Source organism: Drosophila busckii, chromosome 2R (assembly GCF_011750605.1).
Source record: "Drosophila busckii strain San Diego stock center, stock number 13000-0081.31 chromosome 2R, ASM1175060v1, whole genome shotgun sequence".
Taxonomy (NCBI): domain Eukaryota; kingdom Metazoa; phylum Arthropoda; class Insecta; order Diptera; family Drosophilidae; genus Drosophila; species Drosophila busckii.
In genome coordinates, this window is record NC_046605.1 from 851,088 (window position 1) to 877,741 (window position 26,654).

Here is a 26,654-nt window from a genome sequence, read left to right on the forward strand (position 1 = left end):
TGCCAATAACAACAAATACAACAACAACAACAATAAGAACTACAGCTACAACTACGTTAAAACATGTCGGATTCGTATTATCAGGTGAGTTGTCTTTACATTTTTTATCAGCTCATACCCACACACCTGTTAGCAGCTACAGGCTTTTGTTGTTAGTATGTGTGTGTCAGCACGGAAGTCAAAAAATTTCCGGCTCACTAGCGAGCACATCCTTGCCAGTTACAAACGTTTCCCTTACAGCAGGCACTTCCTCTGTGTGTGTGAAATGTACATAAAAAACAGGAACTTTAGTTTTTATGCAGCTTGTTAAAAATAATCAATAAGTTCACACACAGTCGGTTGAGTCACATTTTAAGCTCTGTGCTCTAGAAAATGCTGTAACCCTAGCATAACTTTCTATGGGCTCTACATATGACATCACTGGGAATTGGTCACACACACGCACACAGCAACAATAATAACAATTAGTTTGTCTGCGCTGAATGTGCACAAAATGTCAATTGGCATTTTATTTTGTTTTGGAGGCGAGTGCGTGTGTGTGCCACTGATTCACATACAGTGAGAAACGTGATAGAGAGCAGCCAATTTGTTTATTAATAGCCGCATATATAGACATGTATCTATATCTGTAGCTGTAGCTGCAGCTTGTAGCTTGTTGTATAATTAGAATTAAGTCAATTAAAGAGTCAAGCGTTATCAGCTGCTGCTGCTGTTGCTTATCAGTCATCTTTGTAAACTGCAACTAAATTTGCAACACGCAAACAAATGCACAACAAGCAAAGTTTATTATGCCGCGCACGTTGCAGCAGCAGCAGCAGAGGGGGTGGGCGTGTTGTGCGCCCTGAATTTGATTGAAGGTGAAAATCAGGCACACACACAGACGAATACAGTTGGCCTGGCCTGGCCTGCTTTTGGCCCCCATTGTCAAGTTTGAAATTGAATTGAATTGAATTGTTTGAGTGCGCGCGTAGCATGTGGAATGCAAATGGCAAAAAAAGAAGGCGAACAAAAAAAATAATAATAAAAACCAGAATTCTGTGTGTGTTATTGTGTAGCTGCTTCTTGCTTTTTTCCTTGTGCACCTGAGTTGCAAGCTCTGGATGCTGCAACCGGTTTGCTCTTCGCTGGTTTTCAGAACAGGGTCAGGCCAGGTTTTTGAATTGGCTGCCTGGCTGGGAATAATGCATTTAAAACTACTTAGCTGAGCATTGAAATGGCAATTTAATAACTTGAGCCTTGCTCACGAATAAATGCGTAACAATATAACTAAAGCGAAGCGCAGTTAACAGCGCAGCTGTAGGCATGTTATGTGAATAACAGCGCGCTGTTAAGTCGCTGAATTGTTTGCTTATGACTTGAGTATGCCGCACAGCGTTAATTTGCTTAGCAAATAGCAAATGCCTAAGCAGTTGCTTGCCACTAAACACACACACGCGCATATGATGTGTTTGCCATCATGCCTCAAGTGTCGCGTGTCGTGTCCTGACTGCAACTGCTCTTTGCAATTGTCTTTGCCCCTTTGTTGTTGTTTACTTTGGTCAAGAATGCGTTGCAACAACAAGAGTTGCACATCTCATAGTTGCAGCTGCAGCTAATTTAACTCGCTTGCAACTTTGATTAAATTGCAACTGTTTGTTGCTTGTTGTCTGCTGTGCTCGCTTACACTTTAATTTGATTTCGCTTGATTTCCTGCAACTTGCGAGCGAACGAGCGCTGCTCGCTGTTTTAATCAAATTCAATTGCAACTATTTTCTATTTATTTGTTGATAAGCATGCAAATAAACTAATTTTATGAGCAAAGCGCTCTGACCCTGCACACAAAACATTTCCTGCATAAAGTGTTGAATATTTCATCCTGCGGAAATGCATAGCCATTTTCTTGTTTTCCAATTTCCAATTGAGATTTGTTTTATTCGCTTCCCACTATTGTTGGCCAACAGAGCGAGCGCGCTGCAGGCCAAAGAAAGTAAGCCCGGGTCGTCATCACCAGCGTCGGCGTTGTCAAGCCTTCAAAATCATTTAATTAACTAGCCATAGTGCTTGGCTGTTGTTGAGTTCGTGTCGTTTCATTATATCACATTCATCTTTGAGCAACTGCCGTGTGCTTTTAGAGTCCCACCCACTCCCAGCCCCTGACCAGCGCTTGGGCACATTTAATTGCTGCAATTGATGAGTTCAATTGCGCAAATTGCTGCGCTGACTTTTGTCTGCAACGAGCCAAACAACAACAACTATGCAACAATTGTTTAATGACAAATTTATAAAAAATATTAATGCGTTTTTTACTTTAGTTTAGCATACAATAGAAATTGTCGTTATGCAATAACTTGAGCTGATAAATTGAATTAACTCTAAGCTCTGTTTAAGCTTTTGCAGCTTAATGCGGCTTTTCCCGTTGCAAAAATGTTTAGCTGAGTTAAGCTAATTGGTCAGAGCCTAGCAAATTGCGTTCCATTTCTATGGCCAAACCCATATTGAAGCCACTGCTAGTGCTGCTAGTTGGCAACTAGTTTATGTTGCTGTTGAATTTGGCACATGCAGGTGTCCCCAATTATATGTGCGCTGGCCACTGGCGAAAAATTGGGACACGCTGCTGGGAAGTTGACTTGCAAATTGGACTTGGGAGAGCGACAACAACATCAGTTAGCAAAACGAGTTGCGAAAGTAGTAGAAGCTGTCTAGTTTTGGGCTAAGTCAGTCAGTCCAATGTCAAGCGCACAAACTTGCCACTTGCAACAGTTGAACAGTTGCAGTGGCAACAATTGTTGTTGCTGTTACCTGTGATTTTGTTTGTCTGTCACTTGTTTGTTTGTGCTGTTTGTTTATTTTCTGCTCTTTTCTTTGTGCGCCGTTGCAACAACAGCTGCTGCTAATAAACTCGAGCAGCAGCAGCAACATTGATTTTTCCACTAGCATATAATTTTTTTTGCAATTTTCACTTTCACTCGCCAAAACGCCAAATGACTTTATGTTGCTGCTGCAGCTTGTGGCTGCAACAAAGCGACATAAAACATTTTTCAATCAAATTGCAAACGGCGTGTTAATAGCACTAGCCAGAGACACTAGACAAAACACTCTGATTAAAGTATGCTGTCTCGCTCTCGCTCTCTCACTCGCTCGCTCAGGTCTCTCGCACATTAGCACGCGATGCTTCCTCATCCAAGTGGCGTTGACCGCAGTCGCAGTCGCTTCAGTTGCCGTTGCACATTGATTGAATGCAACATGTCTATGCCTAATCACCTGAAGAGCTGCATATGCATAGACCTAGACGATTCTGTGGGAATTGCACTAATTTCTAATGCGCTTTTTATTTAGAGTATGATGAGCATTTTAATGAGCCACAGCACTGTGGGCTAAAGAGTCGAAAACTTGAAGCTTAAAACATACGATGCATAAATATTGGTACAAATTGAATTAAATAACTTGCAGCTGGCATAGAATGTATAGCTTATATATAATAATATATATATAATATATCTAATTGCTGCTTAGAACTTATGCCAACATTTTCAATCTGTTCTTTGGCATTTGTAGCAGCTCTGAGTAAAATTCAACCATCCATTCATCTCCATGCCAAGTCTCCAGCTGTTGCTGCACTCAAAGTGTATTTCGTAGTCGGTTTGGCTTGCCTTGCTTTTGTTTATGTTTTGATTATGCTTTGTTTTGCTTTGGGTTTTAGTCGAGAAGCGCTTTTAATGCAATTAGGTTGCAGTCGATTCCCAGCGCTTTGAGTTCAACATGATTGCAATATGTGGCAAGAACTGCAGCAACAGTTTTCCCATACGCGCAGCGCCATATTTAACTGTACTAGCGAGACACCGTTAGAGCTTTAATAAATTAATTAATCAACGCTTTTGCTTTGCTGCTGCTGCTTTGGGCTTGGGGTGTTAACAGACGCTGCTACGCTTACCTTGCTTGGCTAAGTGTAAATGAGTTGGGCGCGCAGGGTTGCCAACGCTATGCAAAAAGTGTTGCAGAGCCAGCCAATTGGAACTGCGTTGCAAGAAGCGGCAGCATGAGACGAGGGGGGAGGGCAAGTGTTGAGTGACAGCCATTGTTGCCTTTGGGGGGAGCCATGCCGACGCCTTGTCATTGTCGCTAGACGTTGCTGACTTCCCACCAGCAATAGCAACAGCAACTCAGACCCAGCCAGAGAGTTTCCCTTTCGTTACGTGACAGCGCGCCCAGCACTTGAGACACAATCAGACATTGCATAGAGCTCAAGCTCGAGCCCCAGCCCGAAGAGAGAAAGATGGCAATCCTACAGATGCATATACATATAGACAAGCAAACAAGCCAAGCAGCGAACCTAAAGCGAAACCAATCTGCATATCGAGATCTTTAACTTTTGTTGCGCCGCATTGTTCTGAGCTATAATCATGATATATATACTTGGGCGCTATGCACAGCAACAAATCAAAAAGACAAAAGCAATTTTGCTTAGTGTATTTTTATATCTCTCTATATAGATACTATATTATGTAGGCATAATTGACAGGCGCTCATTTTCCGCCCGAATGCGAATGCGAATGCGGCAATGGGCTTTTCCATAAGCAATGTTTTCTTTTTGTTTTTTATGCAATTTTTTTTATAAGCCTTTTGCACTTTTCCTTTTTGGCCGTAATTATGATGAAGCTTTTGTTGGCTTGTTGCTTGGCTCCTAAATTGTTGTTGTTGTTGTTGTTGTCACTTTTGGGCGCATTGCGTGGCGTTTCTCGAGTTTGTCAACCTCAGCTGCGTGGGTTTTCGTGTGACGCATCTGGCTACAAGAGCGTTAAAAAACTGGTCAGGAAACACACACACAGACGCTCACACACACACACGCTTTTGTATGAAAAACTGATATACATAGTTTATATATTTTGTAAGTTTTTTTTTTGTCGGTCTTATCAGCGTTACAGTCTGCACTTGGCATTGAAGACTCTCGGGGGTCTGTGGCACTTGGACTTGTGGCACATACAACGCGCAGCCAACATCCGGTTAGTTGACTGTTTTTGGCCTGAACTGTCGGACTGGTTAGCAATTTCCGTTTATTGACTCGTAAAAGACGCAGCACTATCGTTAAAATGTGACAGTTGCAATTGCAATTTTGACTCGCTGGTTGTTTGTGCCGATAGTGCAACGAGCGCATCGATAGTATCGATAAACAGCGAATTTTTTTGTAGCATTTAAGCCAATTGTTACTTGTATTATATACAGCTGCTTTGATAACAAGCAAACAGTTATATAACATCAGCCAAATTATGCTACAGATAAGATTAGATAGCTTAACTGCGCATATATTTTGTATTTAAGGCAAGACAAGTGCCCCCAATTGGCGCAGGCTAAAGCTTATTGGCATGCCAGGGTCTTTAGGGCTAATAAGCTAAACACTCGTCATTGGCAGCGCTAGGGCTTCCAACCCTTTCAACAGGGTTGCTGCTGTGCTTGCTTTTTTTTTCTTTATTTTATTTCTTTTTGTGCGCTCTAGAGAAAGTCACGTTCTTAGCTCAGGTATGAGAATGTTTCTAATTGCGACGGCGCCACGCTGCGCTTCAGACTCTGTTGCAGCTTATGCAAATGACAAAAACACTTTGGCTTATCTGAGCGACTGAGACGCTGGTAATAATAAACAAAGGTCTAAGCTAAATTGTGTGACAGTTTCATAATAAGAAAATATATGTAGAACAGAGCTGGAACTGAGCGCGAGCGCCCAAAAAAGAAATGTTAATCAAACGTAGCTGTACTATTCTAAGAACTGGCACAATAAAAGCTACAACAACAGCAAAAGGAGAAGCAGCAGAAGAATAGCAGCATGGATTAGAAGCAGTCGGCCAAAGCAAAACTGAAAAACAACAACAACTAGAAGCATAACACTTGTTTAAGAAGCTGCAACGCACGCGCTGGCCAATTAACAAACAAAAATACAAAACAAAGACAGAGAAAGAGAGAGAGAGAGAGCGTCATTCATTGAAGCATTGCACTATGCATGATACAAATACAAAGGTAGCGGATTGCGCTCTTCGTTGTGAGTGTCGCGCTTCAGTCGCAGAGCGAGAGCGAGCAAGCAGCAAAAAGCAAGAAGAAGCATAAGCAATTCAAGCTCAACTTTCGTCGCTCTCTTGAATTTATACGCGCTCTCGCGCTGTCTTAGATGCTTCACGCTCTCTCTGTGTGAATTTCTCAGCTCAGCGCTGACGCGCTTCAGTCTACTTTTAGTCGAGCTTGAAGCCGGTTGTGTTTAGCGCTGGCGTCGGCGAACGTTGCTGCAGCATTTGTTATTGTTTTCGTTGGCGTGAAAGTCTTGCAACCGTAGCTTGCATATATATTTTTGTATACCGGCTGCGCGACTCCTTAAGGCGTGTGGCGTGTGAGTGGCGCGTGCGCGGCGACTTTATGACGCATAGAATATTGCTTCCAAGTGTGCGCGTGTGTGTTTGTGTGTGTGTGTGGGCACAAAAGTCAATGTCCTGCCATTTATAACGCCCAAATTGTATTTTATAAGCCTTTGGGATTAGCTGCAAACACAAACCTTCAATATTCAGTTTCGTTTTAAACGTAAGTTGCTAAACGCTTTGGCTCGATTTGGGCCATTTACTTTAATGGCTTCTTCTACCACTATGCAGCAATAATTAAGACAAAAGCAAAACAACAACAGCAGCAACAACAACAACAGCAGCAGTTGTAGTATATAAAAATCGTTTTTGGGTGAAATTCCATTTCTCTTTTAGTTTGATTTTTTTTTTTTTACATTTCATTTCCAACTTACCATCTTTGAACGCTTATAAAAAGTGAAAATCAAGTGACAATCAATTAAAATGCGAGACCAGGCAGCAAACAAACCAAAAAACACAATCGATTTTCAATTTCTACGACTGCCGAGAGTTTGTTCTAATTTTGTCACAATTTTTAATATGTGCGTGTGTGTGTGTGTGTGTGTGTGTGTGTGCTTGTTAGCCATGCTGCGTTGGCTTGTTTTATTTTTGTTACACACACACACATGCACACACACACAGTTATGTTTTTTTGTTGCTTATGCGCGGCTTAACCCAAATTCACTTGTTGCATGCGCTGAATAAGCAAAAGAACAAAAAAGCATAAAATAAATGTAAAGAAATAAAAAGTACTTTGGTTGAAAATTCGAAAAATTGTCATAGACACTGCGATTATTGCCTTTCTATGGCTTTAGCTTTTTGCATGTGGCAAACTGTGTCAGACCCCAAGGCGGTTGCCCGACCCACTTAACGACCCAGGCACAGGCACAGACCCACGCCCACTCACTCCCCCAACTCTCGAGTCGAATTACAAATGCGTTGACAGCTCAGTTGTCACTAACTAAAATGAGTCAAAGCAACAACAACAGTTTATAAACTTTTGCTTAATTGATTATAAACACTTGACGAAACTTTCTGCAGTAGCTGCTGATCAAAGTAAACTTTTAACAATAGAGAAATAAATTTATTTATATGGCTTTTAAATAATAAAATGCACATAAACGGCAAAGATTTCAAAGTTTGGTTAACACATTAAAATAAACAAACGGTATGCACGTATAAGCATTGAGCTAAATAATAATACACAATTTTTTATAAATTAGCTGCCAAATGTTTATTGTAATAATATACAATATAAATAAAATAAAAGCAATTTTTTTATTTAATAAATTGCTAAGAAATCAACAACGCGCTTGTTTAGGCGTTGAGTCCAAATATAACAAATTTGTTACGTTATTGTTTTTGTTGTTTATACATAAATGGTCAGTTAGTAGTGCGTTGTTTTTTATTTTTGCTATTTGTTATAAATTTTTGTTGTTTGTTGTTGTTACGGCGCAAAGATTTAGTGTAGAGTGCGAAAACTTAAATTGCCACGCTGCGTAGCTATTAAAAATTCCCCCCACGCTGGTCAGCGCACACCGCTCCCCCCACCCCACCCACTAACTTGTCGCACTTGATGTGCTTGGGATTTGGAGCTTGCGTGGGCTGCGCCTGTACCAAGGGTAGACTCAAATATGTTTCTTCTCTTTGTTTGTTAGCTATTTTCATAAAAAACAACAACAACGACCTTGTTGTGATTTGATTTTTGACGCGTTGATGTGTGTGCTCTGATAAAAAAAAACAACATATAGCTATCGTATATAGTGTACTATATATAAAGTTTTTGCTTGTGGCCTGCGGCAGGCAAATGACCGATTAGAAATCGCGCATGTTCGCACATCAAAGCGAACGACAGTGTCTTTTATTAATTGCTACTATTTAAACGATATATATTACTCACTATTTATAGCTCTTGAGCTGGCCTTAAACATTTGCTTATCGATTAGCTCATCTTTAAGTGTTTTCACTTTCAACAAACTCACTGAAATCTTTAGTTATGCAAAAATTCTTTTGTCTCCCAATCAAATAAAGAAATTCATATAAATTTAACAAAATAGAAATTATAATAAACTAAGCTTGTTTGCATATTTAACTAACTTTAGCTCTTTCTCTTTGCAGGTAAATTCCAACAAACAACAACAAAATAGTTTGAACAACAAAATTGATTTTCCGCAAATTTTGTGCTGCTGTTTACAAAAATTTTTCTTCAACTGCAACTCAATCTAATATATAGATACCATATGTACAGGCAGCAAAAAAATGATTTGTTTTTCCGTTATTTTTGCGCGCCAGCTACAAATGAAAAGCTTTCTAATCGCTTGAGCGATTTTTCCTATTGCTGCAGTTCGCGACTTGACATTTTTCGATTTCAATTCGTTCGCAGCGTGTCGTGAATTCTATTTGTCCAATACACATATATTTTATATATATAGCTGATATATACATTTTGTCGCCTGTTTGGAAAATGTATACAAATATATACTATAAATAAATTTAGCAATTTGAAGAAAAGCAGCTATGCGCATTTTTGCACAGTGAGGCAAAAGAAGAAAAACTGTCAACAGCAAAGCATAAAAATGCGTTAAGCATAAAACTCAAAGTTCGAAAAGAAACAAACCAAAAATAAACTAAATTTAACAATATGGCATTGACAATGAATATGGTATTTCTAAAGGATTTACGCTCACGTCTCAAAGGATATATACACGTATGTATTGTGTGTAACAATAGCTGCATATATTATTAATATCAGTTATGAATGTAAATATAATAAATTGCCAACTGAGCACGCGTGAAATTGACTCATGTCAATAAAAATGCAATGCCCTGCAAAAATATGAATATATACAGCGGGTATATGCGTTGGATATTTTTTTAAGTATATAAAATTTTTCCTTTGTATAATAAGCAAGCATTTAATATTTCTAAGGCAATTTTTTTAATTTTTCTAAAGATTTTTTTATAAAGCTGATTGATTTGATTGTTAGATTAGCAGCAGTATTGCCATTTTAGCTATTTTATGGCTAGTCAATAGCTGTATATAGTAGTTTTAAAACTAAAAAATGCTATTAGCTAGAAATTAGACTATTTACGATAGAATATATACAAACAATAGGTTGTATTTTAAGTAATAAAATAAACTACAATAATTGAAAAAAATCATCAATTAAATTTGCTGTTAGTTATGCTCAAATTAAGTTTAATAATGTTAATTTAACATGCAAATGCATGTAGCTATTTTTTAGCATTTTTTATTGCGTATTTAGCTATTTTTTAAAATTAATTATAGCTATTTTAGCTCCTGAACTGACCTCAGCTCGCTCATAAGCTTAACGTAGAGTGAGGCATAAAAATTGCGCAGCTCGCAAAGATTCAGCCACAGAGTAAACTGCTCCTTGTCGTCCTGTTCGAGCAGCGCACGACGATAATCCTCAATGTGTGCATGCCTGAGAACTTTTGAGACAATTCTGGCGCGTAAGATAAAATAGCGCGGAATTTGCTCAATATACGAACTTGCTAACAATTCAATATTTTCAATTCCATACAGAGAGTAAGTGGGTAATGTGAATAAAATAAATAGTTTAAGCAATTTTAAGTCTTTCAGCAGTTGCTGTATAAGCGGTTTGATGAGCGAAATCATAGCGCGTATCATTTGATTGCAGGGAGTAGCTAGAGCTAGATCTTCAGCGTCCAGCGTATGTTCCTGCTCGCCAAAGTTGCGCTGCTTGCACATGGGCGTAGTTAGCAGCTCATTTAGCTCAGCAATTCTTTGTGGAAAGATCTCAGTGAGCAGCGTTTTGCCTTTGGCGATTAGCGCGTGTTTGAACTTTGACATTTTGTCGCTGGCGATTCTTGAAAGTTACAGCTGGGCAGCTATAAGTTTTTAATTAATTTATTCTTAGGGTATTTCGTATGCTCAACAGTTTTGTACACTGAAATTTATATATGTATTGAAACGTGGGTTGCTTTGATGCATATGAATATATATATATCACATATGTGGTTTCGCTCTCTCTGTTATTGGCGCTCATCTCTGCTCAGCTGTCAGCAGCCCACACATTCTCGCAGCTCTCGGGCACGGGTTGCGTCAAAAGAAAGCCACTGACGTCGTCCCAGCAGCCCCAGAGTCTGTCTATATATCCATTTCCGTTGCCAACGTTTTTGCAACTTTCTCAGCCCGTTGCATTGTCATGATCAACGCCCTTAAAAGGGGCGTAGCTCACACTGCCGCCGCCGCTTGCTTTGCTTTGTTGCGCATATCGCTTTATCGCATATTATGCTGATTATTCAAGTATTTGCTGCAAGTTGTGTCAGTTTCTGCAGCAGCAATTGCAATTACGTTATGCAATTCCCTGTCCCATTCCCATTAACATTAACATCTTGCTTACCTGTATTTTTTTGGGCTCTTTTATTATGGCAAAGAATTCGCTGCGTCTGCATAAAGCCGCTAAAATTTCACACACAGTTTCCCAGCTCTCTGACGTGTTGATTAAATATTTTGCAAGCTGCTAAGCGCTTAAGAAAATCATTGCAATTAGCTGCGAGTTTAAGAGTAAATTGAGAAAGTCGGCGCTTGAATTATAAAGCAAACTAAATCGCTGTCCAATAATTTCACAATAATCAAACGCTGATAAAGCTGTAATATGTAAAGTTACGTAGCCGACAAGGTGCACAGAGTGGCTGGCAGCGGGCTGGGGTGGGGTTGTGGCTTAGTCAGTTATGCCGCTTGCTTTATATGTTATCAGCATTTGCTGTAAGGCTTGTGAGTCAGTCTCGCTCTCTCTCTCACTCTCTCGGCTCGCCACCCACAACTACAGTTAACGTCTAGTTGACTCGCCTTTTGCTTCGGGCTAAAACAAATGACGCTGATTTTTACAGCCCAGTGCGTTGCTTGAGCTGCTCGGGCAAGCGTCTTGGCCACAAGTGTAACTCATAATAAATTGCATAAATCAGAACTAAATAGTTGAACTAACATTGAAACATTATTTTTATTGTTGTGAAATTCCGTTGCTCATAGCTTATCAAACTTAAGATAAGCGCTACGTACGCTCACATATTTTACATTAATAATAGCTTAAAAGCAATGTGCATATATCATATATATATATTGCATATATGAGTGTAGAGTTTACGTTGCCCAAATAAAAAATATAGTCTAAAGTCTAATTGACAAGCAGCAAGAACAAGCACAAGATTTTTCTATGGAATGCACAGACGTTTGTTATTTATACTAAAAACAATACTTTGTAAACCAAATGTGCTCGTGTTCGTGTGTGTGTGTGTGTGTATCTCAGACGATATAGTCGGCACTAGCAGGCACTGCTTGGGTTTATCGTTCATTTGCAGACTTGGGGCATGGGCATGGCGCCGGGCCTAGACTCCAATATAAACAAAAAATAGTTTCAATAAGCGCGTAGCTAGATAAAAAAGTTAAAGCAGTGTCAGTCATACAATTATTATGTGTAATAAATATAGAAATCTTTAAAGATTGTGAAAGTCAAGATGACGCGGCAATTGCTTAGAACTATTAATTTGCATTATTAGAGAGAGAGAGAGAGCGACTGCTATATGTATGCCAATTGATTGGAAAGTTTATATAAAGAACAATTGCATTTATTACTTGACACTTAACTTTCCTCATATCGCATTGACAACTTGTTTTGTTTGCTCTGCTTGTTTTGCTCTCAACATTTTCTTTATAATACCCCCAAAGTCGTGTGAAATGACAAAAGACAAACTAATTACCATGAACTTGCTCCCAAGCTCTGCATAAAACATTACAAGCAACCCAAACCCAAACCCAACCCAAGTCCAGTATACAAATTCTGCTGAAAAGCATTTAATTTAAAACAATGTCCAATTTGCTGCAACGCATACGCAGCATGTTGAATCCAACGCGCAAGTCGAGCAACGACGAGTTCATATCATGTGATAATCTCAGCTATAGAAGCTACAACTCGTTGCCGAGGCGCGTCAAAAGTGGCAAGACGGGCAGCCTCAGGCGCAGAGCGAGTGCCTCCAAGTTGTGGAGTCGTCTCTTCACGGCCGAACAGTTTGATCAGCATCAAGCTGATGCTGATGGTGGAGTCTTCTATAGTCAAACGGTAAAGCGAGTGCCAGTTTATTAAAGAAAATGAAAAAAAATAAATGAATCAGTTTGAATTAATTCGTGCAATTAAAAATTATTTAAATTGAATTTTAAGCTCAACATCAAGTGTAATTTTTTCTCTCTCTTAACATTAAGCGTAATTTAAATTCTCTCTTTGAATTTCAGTTGACTCATTTACTATTTAATTTTTTTCTTATACTTCTCTAGTATCAAAATATTTTATTTGAAATCGATGCCTTTGTATTTCTTTATATTAATTTTCTGTTCCTACAAATTCTCTTTTAATAACAATCGTAATTTAAATTCTCTTCCTCAACATCAAGCGTAATTTAAATTCTCTCTTTGAATTTTAGTCAATTAATTCACAACTGAATGCATTCTTATACTTCTCGGTTATCAAAAAATACCTAATTTGAATACCAAATCGATGCCTTTGTATTTCTTTATATTCATTTTCTTTTTCTCTAAATCCTCTCTCAACATCAAGCGTAATGTAAATTCCCTCTCAACAACAAGCGAAATTTAAATTCTCTCTCTGAACATCAAACGTAATTTTTTCTCTCTCTTAACATTGCGTGTAATTTGAATTCTCTCTCAATAACAAGCGTAATTTAAATTCTCTATGAATTTCAGCCAATTCATTTACTACTGAATGCATTCGTATACTTCTCTGGTATCAAAATATTTATTTATATTATTTTCTGTTTCTCTAAATTCTCTCTCAACATCAAGCGTAATTTAAATTCTCTCTCTCAACATCAAGCGTAATTCCAATTCTCTCCTTGAATTTCAGTTGATTCATTTACTATTTAATACATTCTTGTCTACTACTTGTCTAGTATCAAAATATTTTATTTGAATATTAAATCGATGCCTTTGTATTTCTTTATATTAATTTTCTGTTCCTCTAAATTCTCCCTTAACAACAAGCGTAATTTAAATTCTCTCTTTGAATTTTAGTCGATTTTAGTCACAACTTATACTTCTCTGATATAAAAATATTTAAATCGATGCCTTTGTATTTGTTTATATTAATTCTCTGTTTCTTTTTTCGCAGGGCGAATACATAAAGCATCCCGTATTGTATGAGCTTAGCCATAAATATGGCTTCACAGAGAACTTGCCAGAGAGCTGTATGCCCATACGGCTGGAGGAGATTAAGGAGGCGATTCGACGCGAGATACGCAAGGAGCTGAAGATTAAGGAGGGCGCTGAGAAGCTGCGCGAGGTGGCCAAGGATCGTCGCTCACTCAGCGACGTCGCTGTGCTCGTCAAGAAGAGCAAAAGCAAGTTGGCCGAACTGAAGTCGGAGCTGCAGGAGCTCGAGAGTCAGATACTGCTGACGTCGGCCAATACAGCGGTGAATAGCAATGGTCAAGGTGAGTGCAACAAGTTGTGGCAAGCTTGCGTGTCTGAGTTACATTAACAGGCGTGCAAACGAACAATCAAAATTTATTAAGTTCTTGGGTTTGGGTTTGGCTGCGGCTGCGGCTGCTATTGACACAAGTGTCGAGTTATAAAGACAAACAGACAGACGAAAGTTAAATGTGACTAGTCGACAGTTTGTATTTCATTTTTTATCAACTTCCGCATTTAAACAGGCCAGCCAACAGTTTTAACTTTCGCATTATCGGCTTTGGCATCTCTTTTACATATGAGAGAACTGAACTCAACTGATTGACATGTTTGTCTGTCAGAAATATCTGCGAGCAGCTCGTGTGGGATTCTAAGAGCGGAAGCCAAAAGTTTCATTAGCCTGACACCTGCAGCAAACGCGAATGCGTTTTAATTGAAATGTGCCACACCCACAACTGGCGAGCTGGCGAGCTGGCCAAGTGGGTGGCTCTTTGGCTGGTTGAGTCGCTCAAGTGCAGCGAGCTGTGGCGCTGTTAATTGAACTCTGAACTTTGCGCAGCGTGTGGCGCACAGATTGACGTCCGTCCACTAAACCAAGTCAAGGGCAATTAAGCCAACTGTCAATAAATTGTCACTTGCTACTAATTGGAAGTTTGTAACTAATTTAGTTTGCTTTGCGTTTTTGCTGTTTACAGACACCATCAGCTTTGATGGCAGCTCAGCGGGACAGCTGGGCGGCGCTGTGGGCGGCATGGGCGTCAGCTCGAGTCTGGAGGGAGCGCCGAGCACAGCCAATGACAAAGTGTTGGCCTCGCTGGAGAAACAGCTGCAGATCGAGATGAAGGTGAAGACGGGCGCGGAGAACATGATACAGTCGCTGGGCATTGGCTGCGACAAGAAGCTGCTGGCCGAGGCGCATCAGATGCTGGCGGACTCGAAGGCCAAGATTGAGTTTCTGCGGCTGCGCATCATCAAGGTCAAACAGAATCGCGAGCAGGCGGATCGACTGAAGGCGCAGCGACTGCTGAACGACGAACAGGGCAGCGGCATGGGCAGCTTGGGAGGAGGAGCAGGAGGCAATGGAGGCGGCGGCGGCGGCTTTGTGGGCGGCATGCAGCCGCAGAGTTTGGAGACGACGCTGGAGGAGCGCATCGAGGAGCTGCGTCATCGACTGCGCATCGAGGCTGCGGTCGTGGATGGTGCCAAGAATGTCATACGCACGCTGCAAACGGCGAATCGTGCGCCAGACAAGAAGGCGCTGCAAGAGGTGAGTGCACCCAACTGAAATCCCTTAATGCTCCAACTGTAAATTCGCTTAACCCATATTAACTTGTATTAATTTTAATGCTGGCTCTGGGCCAGCTGTGAACGCGTACGCGAGGGCGGGCCACAAAAACGCCGAAAGGCCTGCCCAACAAAAAAAAAAAAAGTGTGATATTGTTTTGTGGCGGCGTGTGCCACATGGCGTATGATTCATGTGCGTATACGTGATGTTTGCCGCGAGTATCGAGGCTAATTACGCGGCTGTTGAAAATATTTCAATTTTCTCGTGCGCTTTTGTTTTTATTTTTATACATTTTTTTTGGTGAAGTGTCTTTGCTGCTAACTGTCGCCTCATTAATTAACTGACGAGCTATTTAGCGCTATTTATAAATGCCAAGTGCTGGTCAGAATTGAAGCCCCAAAGCAAGTGCGAAGCTGTAATACACTGCACTACAAGAGAGGGTAAAGCAAATTCAACAGAGCTCAATTAAATATAAAGCAATTCATTGCTGAAACATTTGAAAAGCTTTAAAGTAAGCTAAACATTATTAATTATCTATACATCTATTGTTATCGATACTATCGATACAACAAAATTACAGCGTATACAGCATTTGATTGCAAAGTGTGTTGCCTTTTTGTCTATCGCCCACACACTTGCCACAAGCTGTTGCACAATTGCCATTTTGGACTTCCTGTGTGACACTTGAGGCGACGACAATGGCCACATCCGTTCCAAAGTGATTTATCTGCATTTTGGCTAAGCAAACGTATTAAGCAATAGCCTAGCACATATGCCAGCCCTAATATTTATTTATGAAACGAAACTGTAAGCTGTAAAAATGCAGTTTTGACATAAACACAGCTGCGGCGGTTTGGCCATCAACAGATGTTTCCATTTTTAATTTTTTAGCCAGATAAACAAAATGCTTTTGTATGTTTGCTAAACATTTATAGAACTAAGGCACGGATTTATGTATAAAAAGTTGCCATAGAGAATGAGAGAGCGCGAGAAGCGTCGAAGAGCGCACGCTGCTCAGTTCTGTGCGCTGCTTGTCTCTAGCGAATTTTTCACATATTATTTGTGTTCAGTTTGTGTTGAGTTGCCTACGCTGAGCTACGTGCTCGCTCTTTATTTTCTTTTCTTTTTTTCGTTTGCCGCGTGTCGTTTTTGTTTTTTTTTAAGTTTTATTAGTTTAAGTTTATATTGCGTATGTGTAATATTTTTGCTTTCAACTTTATGCGCTGCCTCATCACGCACTTGGAGTTCAGTCATTGGCATTACGCATACGCAGCGGTGTACCACAAACGCTGAATTTCTAAATTGCGTAATTGAATTTGAGTTTTGCGTTCATATTTTTCCACCTTTGGCGTGCGTTTCAGTGTTTGTGGGTCATCTTGCGATTTTTACAATAACAAAAGCTGCACAGCACAATAAACGACAAAACGGATTTTTATAAATAAACTGCATACAAAATTAGAAACCAAGAATTTTTACATGCGCAAAGGCAACGAGAAAAGAAAAGTTTTTTTTAATAAAAACCGAAAGTGATTTTGTGCGTGACTGAATGAAACTAAAAATAAAAATTCAAACAATAAAAATAAAAATACAAAAAAATTAATTTAATTTGATATAGACAGCAGAATAGCAACAATTAACAAAGCGAGGGCGGTGCATTAAGTTGTAAACAAATTGAGTTCAGGCGAAGTTAATATCGATACTATCGATAAACAAAGCAATTGCAGCTCAACTGAAGCGTATCATGTGCTAATTTCTTAAAAAAAACAATTAAATAAATGAAATGCGCTATTATTTGTATATAAGTTTCAACTTACTGCTATATATCGAACCGCCCTCGCTTTGTGCTTTTGCATTTGTTTGCAAACTATGCGAATCGAACGTTTTTATGATGTTTTATTTTTAGCTTTATCTATAAGCATACGCGTTTATAATTAAAAAGCAAAGAAAAAAGACTTCGTGCTATAGAAATTAATCCACAAACTGAAGCAGCAACCAACATGTGTTAAGGCGTCATGAGCAGCAGCAACAGCAAGCGAGAGGCGGAGACGCCACCGCTGCCGCATGAATTGACTGCCGAATGGACAGTGCGTGCTCAATTGACATTTGCGCATGGCGGCGAGCCAGTGCAGCGTGAGTTCAGCACGCAGGATGCAGTGCAGCCAGTGCGTGTGGTTTACAAGTGGTGCACGCCCAGCGAGCAGACTGAGATCGAAACGGAGCAGGAGAAGGTGAGACTAGCAATAGCTATGGGGCTACGCTTACTAAACTACAACTTGAGCAGGTTGCACGTGCCACAAGCTTTCGCAGCACCAACTCCTCAGCGACTACGTACGCCGACTCGGCATTTGGCAGTCCACAAGCCTCAAGGCTAGCAACAGTTGCAGGAGCAGAAGCAGCAACAGCAGCGCAGCCGCCGCCTGGCATAAGCGCACAGCAATGTGGCACACGCTGTCGCAGCACTTGCAACATTGTGGTGTCCGCTGTGGCAGACTTTCTGCCGCCGCACGAGCAGCAGCAGCTGGAGACGCTCAACGAGCCATTTGTTTATCACAGCAAAGTGCGCGCGCAGCAGCTGCGCGATGCCTGCAGCCAAACCAGCGACAATGAGGAGCGTCAACAGCAGCAGCAGCAACAGCAGCAGCGACGTCGAGCTGCTGCCTATGATCAGCGTCGTGCCACAACGGAGGCACTAATGAGCTTTGCCCATCGACGGCAGGCAGAGCAGGCGAACAATTATGCGGTGAGTGCTGAGCGTTAAAGAAATTTCAGTTAATAATTTATTTCAATTTGGAGCAGCCCAACTACTCGCCCACGCCCACAGCCTCCAGCTTGAAATCCGCATCCATGTCGCGCATACCCTCCATAGGCAAAACGCCCACTGTGCCGGGCGAGAAGAAGCCGCGCACTGTGCACATCGATGTCTACTGCACGGGCTCCGACGAGGAGGATGAGGAGGAGCAGCGTCATGCCGACGCTGAAGTCAGCAGCAGCAGCGACAGCAGCCACGATGCGCAGCTCTACGAGCTCGACTCGAACTCCACGCCGCAAACTGTGCTGGACAATGAGCAAATGCTGCTGCGGCATCGACGCATCTCGGGCGGCGGCGCCTTGCCACGTCGCTTGGCGCAGCAGCAGCAGCAGCAGCCCATGCAGCTGGGCCATGCCATAACCAAGTGCAGCACCGCCGAGGAGGTCAGCGAGTCCAAGCAGCTGCTGTTTCGCAAGCATATCGGGGATCAGCGTGCCGCCAAGTTGGCCAATCTGCGCCAGAAATACATGCGCCAGGCTAGCGACGAAAGCAGCAGCGCCTATGCCAACTCCACGCGCTCCACCATGTGCCGCGATGCCACCAATAGCAGCATTTCGAGCGCAGTGCATGAGACCAGCTGGAAGGACACGGATGAGGTGGACACAGCGCCGCTGGTGACGTTGCACAAAAGCGACAGCTTCGAGTATGAAAACTCGCTGGATCGTCAGCGCATTAGGCAAATGGAGCGTCTGTGGTCCAGGCAATACTCCACACCCGAGCAGCAGCAGCAGCACTCGGCTAATCCTCAGCTGGCCACCATTGCGGAGCTGCGTTCCGCGCGCAGTTCGTTTCAACGCAACGATACGCTGCCCTCCGAGTCGGACGGACAATCGGACAATCCATTGGGCTATCCGGCGCGCTTGAGCGTGCAGCCGCGTCCAGGATTCTTGCAATTCTTTGGCCCACCCGCCAGCCCAGAGCCGCCGCAAACAGCGCCAGCCAGCAGCGCAGCACTGGGCGGCGATCCCTTTCGACGTCTGCACGCCGCCTATCGCTGGAAGAGCGAAGCGCGCGACAATCTTTGCGTGCCCGCTGCTGCTCCTGGCTCCTCCTCCGAGCGCAGCTCACCGCAGCTCAACTCCAATGCCAGCACTGTGCTGCGCTGCGGCAGCGAAGCGCCACCCAGCACCACCTCAGCCAACACTTTCGGCACTGTGACTGCCTCGCCGCTGACTGCGCGTCGCTTTGACATATCGCGCGATTCGCCCAGCGAGGCCTCCACAGTCGCCTCCGTTTCGGGCTACACGCGCGATCATCTGGAGAAGGCGCGTCGCTTTGGCAGCGTCGTGCCCATGCGCAAGCCCGGACACCATGTTGGTCCCACCAAGAATCCCACTTGCCAGTGCGAGAGCTGCCAACGCTGGTTGGCCGAGCGTTTTCAGCTGCGCGGACGCGCCTTCTCCTTGGGCGAGCGTCCGCCGCTGCTGCGACGTCCATCGTCGCAAACTTAGCCTAAGAGCAACTGCAAATGAATCAAGTGCATGACTCATTGCAATTGCAACTCACTTTAGTTATATTCAAGTCAAATGTAAATGAATCAATTGATGTGTAAGCAATTGAATTGTTAGTTGATTCAATCGATTGATTGCTTGAATCGTTTGATTCGCCGCGTGTTCTTATTGTTTGATTAGCTTGCATTTAACAGAAAACGTTATCCCAAATTAATACCCCAACCGATCCGAAACCCCCAAAGCCAAACCAAACCCCAACCCAACCCGCTATTTATTTAAGTGTAAACTTTTAATTGTTCCTCAAACGCTGAATTGAATTAAATGTTTTTTGTATGAAATAAATAAAGTAGCTTGTAAACAAATTAGCCAATGCCTTTCACTTAAATTTTAAGCCTTTTAAGTATCACAACTAAATTGATTTCAATTTATTTTCCAGGCCCATGGCCGCTTGTCGGAGTCGTCGCGTAAATTGGATCTCTTGCGCCACTCGCTGGAGCTGCGCCGCCAGGAGCTGCCCGCCGACTCGCCCACCGCACAGCTGCTCAAGCAGGAGCTGCAGATAGTGCAGCAGTCCACCTCGCCGGCTCCCGTGCACTACACCTCGCTGCAAGGCAGCGCTGGAGGATTGCTGGGCGGCAAGTCGTATCAGTCGGTGTCGTCGCTGGGACGCTGCGCCAGCGTCACGGGCAAGCTGGAGGTGCGGCTGATGGGCTGCCAGGATTTGCTGGAGGATGTGCCTGGACGCTCGCGTCGCGACAAGGACAACAGCTCCAGTCCCGGGGATTTGCGCAGCTTTGTCAAGGGCGTCACCTCGCGCAGCAGCTCCAAGAGCTACAGCGTCAAGGACGAGACGTCCTTTGAGATTATGGCCGCCATCAAGCTGGACAACATTACCGTGGGACAGACTTCGTGGAAACCCTGCTCACAGCAGGCCTGGGATCAGCGCTTCTCCATCGATCTAGATCGCTCGCGTGAGCTGGAGATTGGCATCTATTGGCGCGACTGGCGCTCGCTGTGCGCCGTCAAGGTGCTGCGCCTGGAGGAATTCATAGACGATGTGCGTCATGGCATGGCGCTGCAGCTGGAGCCGCAGGGCCTGCTCTTCGCCGAGGTCAAGTTCCTCAATCCCATGATCTCGCAGAAGCCAAAGCTGCGACGTCAGCGCATGATCTTCAATCGCCAGCAGGCCAAGAACATACCGCGTGCCAAGCAGATGAACATCAACGTGGCCACCTGGGGCCGCCTGCTCAAGCGCAATGCGCCCAATCATGTGCACATGGGCGCCAGCTCAGCGCAGACTGTTGGCCCAGCTACCACAGCCTTGACAAGCGGCGCCGCTGCTGCCGTTTGCCGCGACTCCGAGTCGCCCATTTCACGCACGCCCTCCTCCGATGCGCTGGCCGTCGAGCCGGAGCCGTATACGCCTGGCGAGCAGGCGCAGAATATGGAATTCGATCCGGATGCAGGACTGCACGATCATGTGGAAACGCCGGGCGAGTATCCGGATCCAGGTGCCAGCGGACTAAGCGGCATGCGTCCGCTCTCCATGCATATGCATGGCATAACAGTCTTGCCACCAGAGACGCCGCCACCGGCTACAATTGCTGGCAATGCAGTGCGTCCCAACTCGCTGAACTTGCAGCTGGCGGGCAAAACGCCGCCTGGACGCACTGCAGCGCCCACAACGGCGCCACCGCCGCCGCCAATGCTGAAGCCCGTGACGCCTGTGCTGGATTCAGAGGTACGTCCATTTACTTTTCACACACACTGTATAGCAATTTTAATTGACACACACGTATAAATATGTAAACTATAGCGTGGTCTATCTGTAGCGCTAGCTGGCTCGCATTCATTCATGTAAATGAATCATTGACTCATGTAAATGCTCGCACTTTAAGCTTAAACGGGTTTCATTGTATGCTTAAGCGCCTTGGTGTTGGTACTGCCTCTAAACTGAAACATCTTTGAAGCAAACAAATAAGTGAATCAAATGAATTATGTATGAATTATGGCTTACAATTGATTTGTTATGCTTTAAAAATGAATCAATGGTGTGCTTAGCTCTGCGAACGGATTATTGCCTCTAAACTGAAACATCTTTGAAGCAAACAAATTAATGAATTACATAATAAAATGAATTATGAGTGAATTATGGCTTCAACTTGATTTGTTATGCTTTCAAAATGAATCAATATTGTGCTTAGCTCTCCGAACGGATTATTGCCTTTAAACTGAAACATCTTTGAAGCAAAACAAATGAATGAATTACATAATGAAATGAATTATGAATGAATTATTGGTTTGTTGTGCTTTAAAAATGAATCAATGGTGTGCTTAGCTCGCCAAACTCTGCGGACTGCTTAAGGATTCATTTTACAAACTAGTCGCATTCATTTTCAATATCCATTCATACATACAACTCAACGCTTGCTGCAGCAAATTTCGATTCAATTTGAATTCAATTTCGTTTAGTTCTATTCAATTTCGTACTTCTTTCTTTCACTTTTTATTTTTCGTTATCATTTCATTCTTTCTATCTCTTTCTTCGACTGACTTGCCTTGCTCGCTCGCCCGCTCGCTGCTTTTTGCTTTGTACGCCTCTGTGTGTGTGTGTGTGCGTGTGTGTGTGTGTTATTGGGTGTAACTGTGTGTGTGTCTGTTCTGCCCTGATGCCGTTAACTATCAACAGCTGCAGAATGCCTTGCAAGAGTTTGACTTTCTTGCCGGCATGGAGTCCTATCCGTGCACCTTGCGTCGTCCACAAAAATTGCAGCTCCACGATGTGCCCGAATCCAATTACACCCAACACCCAACACAACAGCAGTCGCCGCCACACAGTCAAAGTCCAAGCTCAAGCAAACCCTTTCAGTTACAGAAGCCGCAGTGCGCACCACCCGCACCACCAACCAACCACAACAATCAATCCCTAGCAGTGGAGCAGCAACTGCATCGTCCGGTGCTCACCTTGCCGCCTGTTGTGCTGCTTGGCGGCGCACAGCAGGAGGAGCTGGCGCCGCCTTCGCCGCTAGTCGAATATCCCGAGGATGATGATGAGTATTTATATGGCCATCACCAGCACTCGCGTCACAGCTCCAATGCCGGCGATCGTTTCTGTGTGGAGGTTAGGAGGTTTTTTCTTTGTTTATGGCGGCAATGGTTTTTATTATTATTATTTGGTTTGGTTTCCTATGTTTGCCAATTGCATAAAAAAAGAGAAGAAACCCCAGCAAGGCTTTTTATGTTGTTTACCGTTACTGTTTTTTAAATTTTGTGTTGTCAGTTGCTTCATTCGTTTGTTTATCACTCTCACTTACACTTCAAACTCGCCCCAGCAAGCAGTTAACAGCACACTGTTACTAAAAATGTAAATGCTAACATGTTAACAGCAGCGTAATTAAAGAACTAACAGCGTATAGCAAATGTTTATAAATAACAGCACCCAGTAGTAGTTTGAGTTTAAATTAAAATGTTTATTTACTAAACTATTGTTGAGCACTTTAGATTTTGCAATTGCATGTAGATAGTTTAAATAAATAACTTATTTGTTATGAAAAAAAAAAATACAGCAAAAATATTAAATTAGTTGCACATATTGAGCTTGAATATATTTTAAACTAATTTTAATTTAAGTACAAAATATGTTTAAATTTATGGCTGTAAATTAATTACATGCTCTGTTAACTAATAACAGCTGTGCTTAACAGTTTTATGTTAAGTTAAAGTGCGCTGAATAATATATTTAAATTTAATTTGAGTAGCTGCTGGCCAATAGCAACTGCATATTTGAATTATCTACAGGTTGAGACGCATATTTGACAATTTAAAAGACACTTTGCAAAATGAGTAAAAATAAAACGCTTTTAACGCCTTGAAATAGACAGATTTATATAAAAATATATTTTTTAAGTAAAAGCAAATGAAAAGGGAAAGAAAAGCTTCACGTGTCAGTGTTATTTATACCAACATACATACATATGTACCGTTATTACACACAAACACACACATTAAATGTTCAGCTCTCTGTTGCGCTTTCATCTACACAAAAATCTATACGTATACGTAATATAGCTATGTGTGATTTTTAAGCACATTTGTTGTCACAATTTGCTGCGTCAATATTCAAAAAGAAAAAAAGCAGCAGCAAAACGTAACCAAAACATTTGGCGTGTTCATGACTTTGGCACTTGAATGAATTCAGTTGCTGTCAATCGATTGTCGGCGGCGCCACAATGCTGTTGCCCACATTGCAAACGTTTTGCCACATTGTGCGGCAGCTGTGCGCGTTGCAGCAGCAGCAGCAACATCAATTAATTAAAGCCAGCAATATAGCAACTGTATGTGACTTAACTGTGATTCTCGCTTTCAAACTCTGTGTGTGTGTTTGTAAATGCTTTTGATATGATTCATGGCCATCAATACTTGCAGGCAAAGATTAAACTTGTATATATAACCATCGAACCCATTGACAACTCCAGACCCAACAGCGGTCTCATTGAGGAGACAGACAAAGCGGCAACTATAGAAATAGAAAGTTCGCAAGTAGCAAACGTTGAGCAATTGGCCGAGCAGGTATAAGCACTAAGCAGCGCAAATTAGCATTAAAAATATTATTCAGCGTCACTAAACAAACATAACAAACCTATAACGAAGCAGTCGTAACTGATTCCCATGCCCAATTGCAGGTCATACCACAGCTGGGCAAACTCTATGTGGGCCAACAGCCGCAGCAGCCATTGAACTATGTGCAGTCTTCGCCCATAATACAGGAGCCGCCCACGCCCACCATATACAGCAGCAATAATGCTGTGGGCGGCGGCGGCGTTGCTCCACAGTTTCCACAGCCCACGCAGCGTTTGGATAAACAGCAGCAACCCATCTATGCCAATCAGTATGAATTAAATGCAGCCAAAACTGCTGCCAGCTCCTCATCCACCTCCAACAATGCGCAGCGGCGCAGCGTTGCGCGCGGCTTGTATCGCGAGCCAGCTGGCTATGAGGCACTGCGTCCAGCCAATGCTGGCATGCTGTCCATGGACAACTTCCGTTTGCTCAGCGTCTTGGGTCGCGGTCACTTCGGCAAGGTTATACTCTCGCAGCTGCGCAGCAATAATCAATACTATGCCATCAAGGCGCTCAAGAAGGGCGACATCATTGCACGCGATGAGGTGGAGTCGCTGCTCAGCGAGAAGCGCATCTTCGAGGTGGCCAATGCCATGCGGCATCCCTTCCTGGTTAACCTGTACTCTTGCTTTCAAACAGATGTAAGTGGCAATCAAACTATAATCAAATTATATATTAATTTTGCTTTTCTTTGATGCAGCAACATGTTTGCTTTGTTATGGAGTACGCCGCTGGTGGAGATTTGATGATGCATATACACACAGATGTTTTCCTGGAGCCACGCGCTGTATTCTACGCTGCTTGTGTTGTGCTGGGTCTGCAGTATTTGCATGAGAACAAGATTATATATCGCGATTTGAAGCTGGATAATCTGCTGCTGGATACGGATGGTTATGTTAAGATTGCTGACTTTGGTCTGTGCAAGGAGGGCATGGGCTTTGGCGATCGCACTGGCACCTTCTGTGGCACGCCAGAGTTTTTGGCACCCGAGGTGCTCACAGAGACTTCATACACCAGAGCTGTGGACTGGTGGGGCCTGGGCGTGCTCATCTTTGAAATGCTAGTGGGCGAGGTAAGTGCGCGTCACAAATTCAAGCTTTAGTTTATATTATAACTTATATTATTGCAGTCTCCCTTCCCTGGCGATGATGAGGAGGAAGTATTCGATTCAATTGTCAACGATGAGGTGCGCTATCCGCGTTTCCTTAGCCTAGAGGCCATTGCCATAATGCGCAGAGTAAGTTCAGCAGCTTCAACTCCACTTCGACTCTTTGCTTACTTTTCTTTTACTTGCAGCTGCTGCGCAAGAATCCAGAGCGTCGCTTGGGCTCATCGGAGCGCGATGCTGAGGATGTTAAGAAACAAGCTTTCTTCCGCTCCATCGTTTGGGATGATCTGCTGCTGCGCAAGGTCAAGCCACCCTTTGTGCCCACCATTGTGCGTTACTAGCTATAATATCCGATATATATTGCGTACTCATTACTTGTTTTTTTTTCCAGAACCATGTGGAGGATGTATCCAACTTTGATGAAGAGTTTACGTCGGAGAAGGCGCAGCTAACGCCGCCCAAGGAGCCGCGTCATTTGAACGACGAGGAGCAGCTGCTGTTCGCGGATTTCTCCTACACGGCCGAGTGGTGTTAATTAGTCTCTTAGTATACGCCCGTTTTAAGAAAATGCTTTTACTACAACCACACAGGAAATCTATAGTTTAAACATATACCTATATAAATATACTATATTCTTATATGTAATCTTTAGTGCATGTTGCTCAGTAGCATTGACCAAAATTGCCTAGAATTCTACATTAGTGTGTTGAGAAAACAAAAACAAGAGAAACAAAAGTTGCATTCAATCCAATTCATTAAGCGCGTCATAAACAAACAATTGTAATATTTTTTATACATACATATACTTTTAGCAAACTGTTTATTTTAATTTAATTTTTGAGAATGCATTGAATAGTCTGACTGACGAACCTTTTGGATAGCCTTAAACGCAAGTGTTGTAGATGTTTTAAACAGGTTCTATATTTTTTATAAAGAGTTGAGAGAGCGGATCGAAGATCGAGGGCAATCATTTCGAAGAAGCTACGTAAATATTTTCATAAGAATTATATACACAGCATGTGGTGAGATCAAATGGAACAAGTCATAACAAGAAAAGTAAAGAAAAGAAATATATATATATATATTGATCTATATATATTTATACAGCGCTCATCTCTAACATAGACAGCTTACTATATTTAAAACAAAATATACATCTATATATATAAATATTTACAATTTTTTAAAACAAACTGTATATTTTTACATTTTTATCAACTCCCCAGCCCCATTGCCCGAGTTGAGCAATTATTTTAATTATTTTTTAACAAATTATACATACATGCTTATACACACATTTGTTATTTATTATTGTACTTTTAAAACACACACACACGAAACATAAAATAATTGTATTGCTTTGAGCATTTCTTTCTTATCAACAATGTTTATAGGGTACACAGCCAGCCCCCCTTTAAACCCAACTTGCATGCAATCAGATTGTTGTACTTTATAAGATCTATGCTATATTTAACATTATATTTAATTTGCCGCTAAGTTCTAGTGTCTTAAGTTATAATAAATATAAAAAGCAGTATAATGCTGTAGCTACAGTTTGGTTTT

The 26,654-nt window shown here is 42.3% G+C and overlaps 2 protein-coding genes across 11 annotated transcripts; both read left to right on the top strand.

Annotated features, from left to right (window-relative positions):
- On the top strand, positions 1-26,165 carry LOC108596266 (serine/threonine-protein kinase N). Of its 10 annotated transcripts, none has more exons than XM_017981826.1 (11): positions 1-84; positions 13,520-13,841; positions 14,514-15,085; positions 19,800-21,104; positions 22,053-22,484; positions 23,789-23,932; positions 24,046-24,624; positions 24,684-25,055; positions 25,113-25,220; positions 25,280-25,420; positions 25,483-26,165. In XM_017981826.1, exons 1-11 carry the CDS (start codon positions 64-66, stop codon positions 25,624-25,626), a joined length of 4,140 nt encoding a protein of 1,379 aa, XP_017837315.1. In that variant the 5' UTR covers positions 1-63; the 3' UTR covers positions 25,627-26,165. The 10 variants fall into 10 exon arrangements, with proteins under 10 accessions (XP_017837315.1, XP_017837321.1, XP_017837322.1 ...); XM_017981825.1 differs by lacking the exon at positions 1-84 and adding an exon at positions 8,978-9,060; XM_017981828.1 differs by lacking the exon at positions 1-84 and adding an exon at positions 8,980-9,060 and having other exon boundaries at positions 22,233-22,484.
- Positions 16,206-19,655, top strand: LOC108596268. Its single transcript, XM_017981835.1, has 4 exons — positions 16,206-16,292; positions 17,007-17,331; positions 17,385-17,843; positions 17,900-19,655. The coding sequence occupies exons 2-4, from the start codon at positions 17,116-17,118 to the stop codon at positions 19,361-19,363; spliced, it is 2,139 nt and encodes a 712-aa protein (XP_017837324.1). The 5' UTR covers positions 16,206-16,292; positions 17,007-17,115; the 3' UTR covers positions 19,364-19,655.
- Positions 26,166-26,654: the final 489 nt, after the last annotated feature.

What these genes read in the sequence shown, in the direction of transcription:
- LOC108596266 (XM_017981825.1), top strand. Translation starts at nt 8,995, where the DNA reads ATGGCATTGACAATGAATATGGTATTTCTAAAGGATTTACGCTCACGT. An exon ending in GTCTCAAAGGATATATACAC is followed by an intron (nt 9,061 to 13,519) that starts GTATGTATTGTG and finishes CTTTTTTCGCAG; the next exon opens with GGCGAATACATAAAGCATCC. An exon ending in TTGAAATGCTAGTGGGCGAG is followed by an intron (nt 25,056 to 25,112) that starts GTAAGTGCGCGT and finishes ATATTATTGCAG; the next exon opens with TCTCCCTTCCCTGGCGATGA.
- LOC108596268 (XM_017981835.1), top strand. Translation starts at nt 17,116, where the DNA reads ATGAGCAGCAGCAACAGCAAGCGAGAGGCGGAGACGCCACCGCTGCCG. An exon ending in TCGAAACGGAGCAGGAGAAG is followed by an intron (nt 17,332 to 17,384) that starts GTGAGACTAGCA and finishes CAACTTGAGCAG; the next exon opens with GTTGCACGTGCCACAAGCTT. An exon ending in AGCAGGCGAACAATTATGCG is followed by an intron (nt 17,844 to 17,899) that starts GTGAGTGCTGAG and finishes AATTTGGAGCAG; the next exon opens with CCCAACTACTCGCCCACGCC.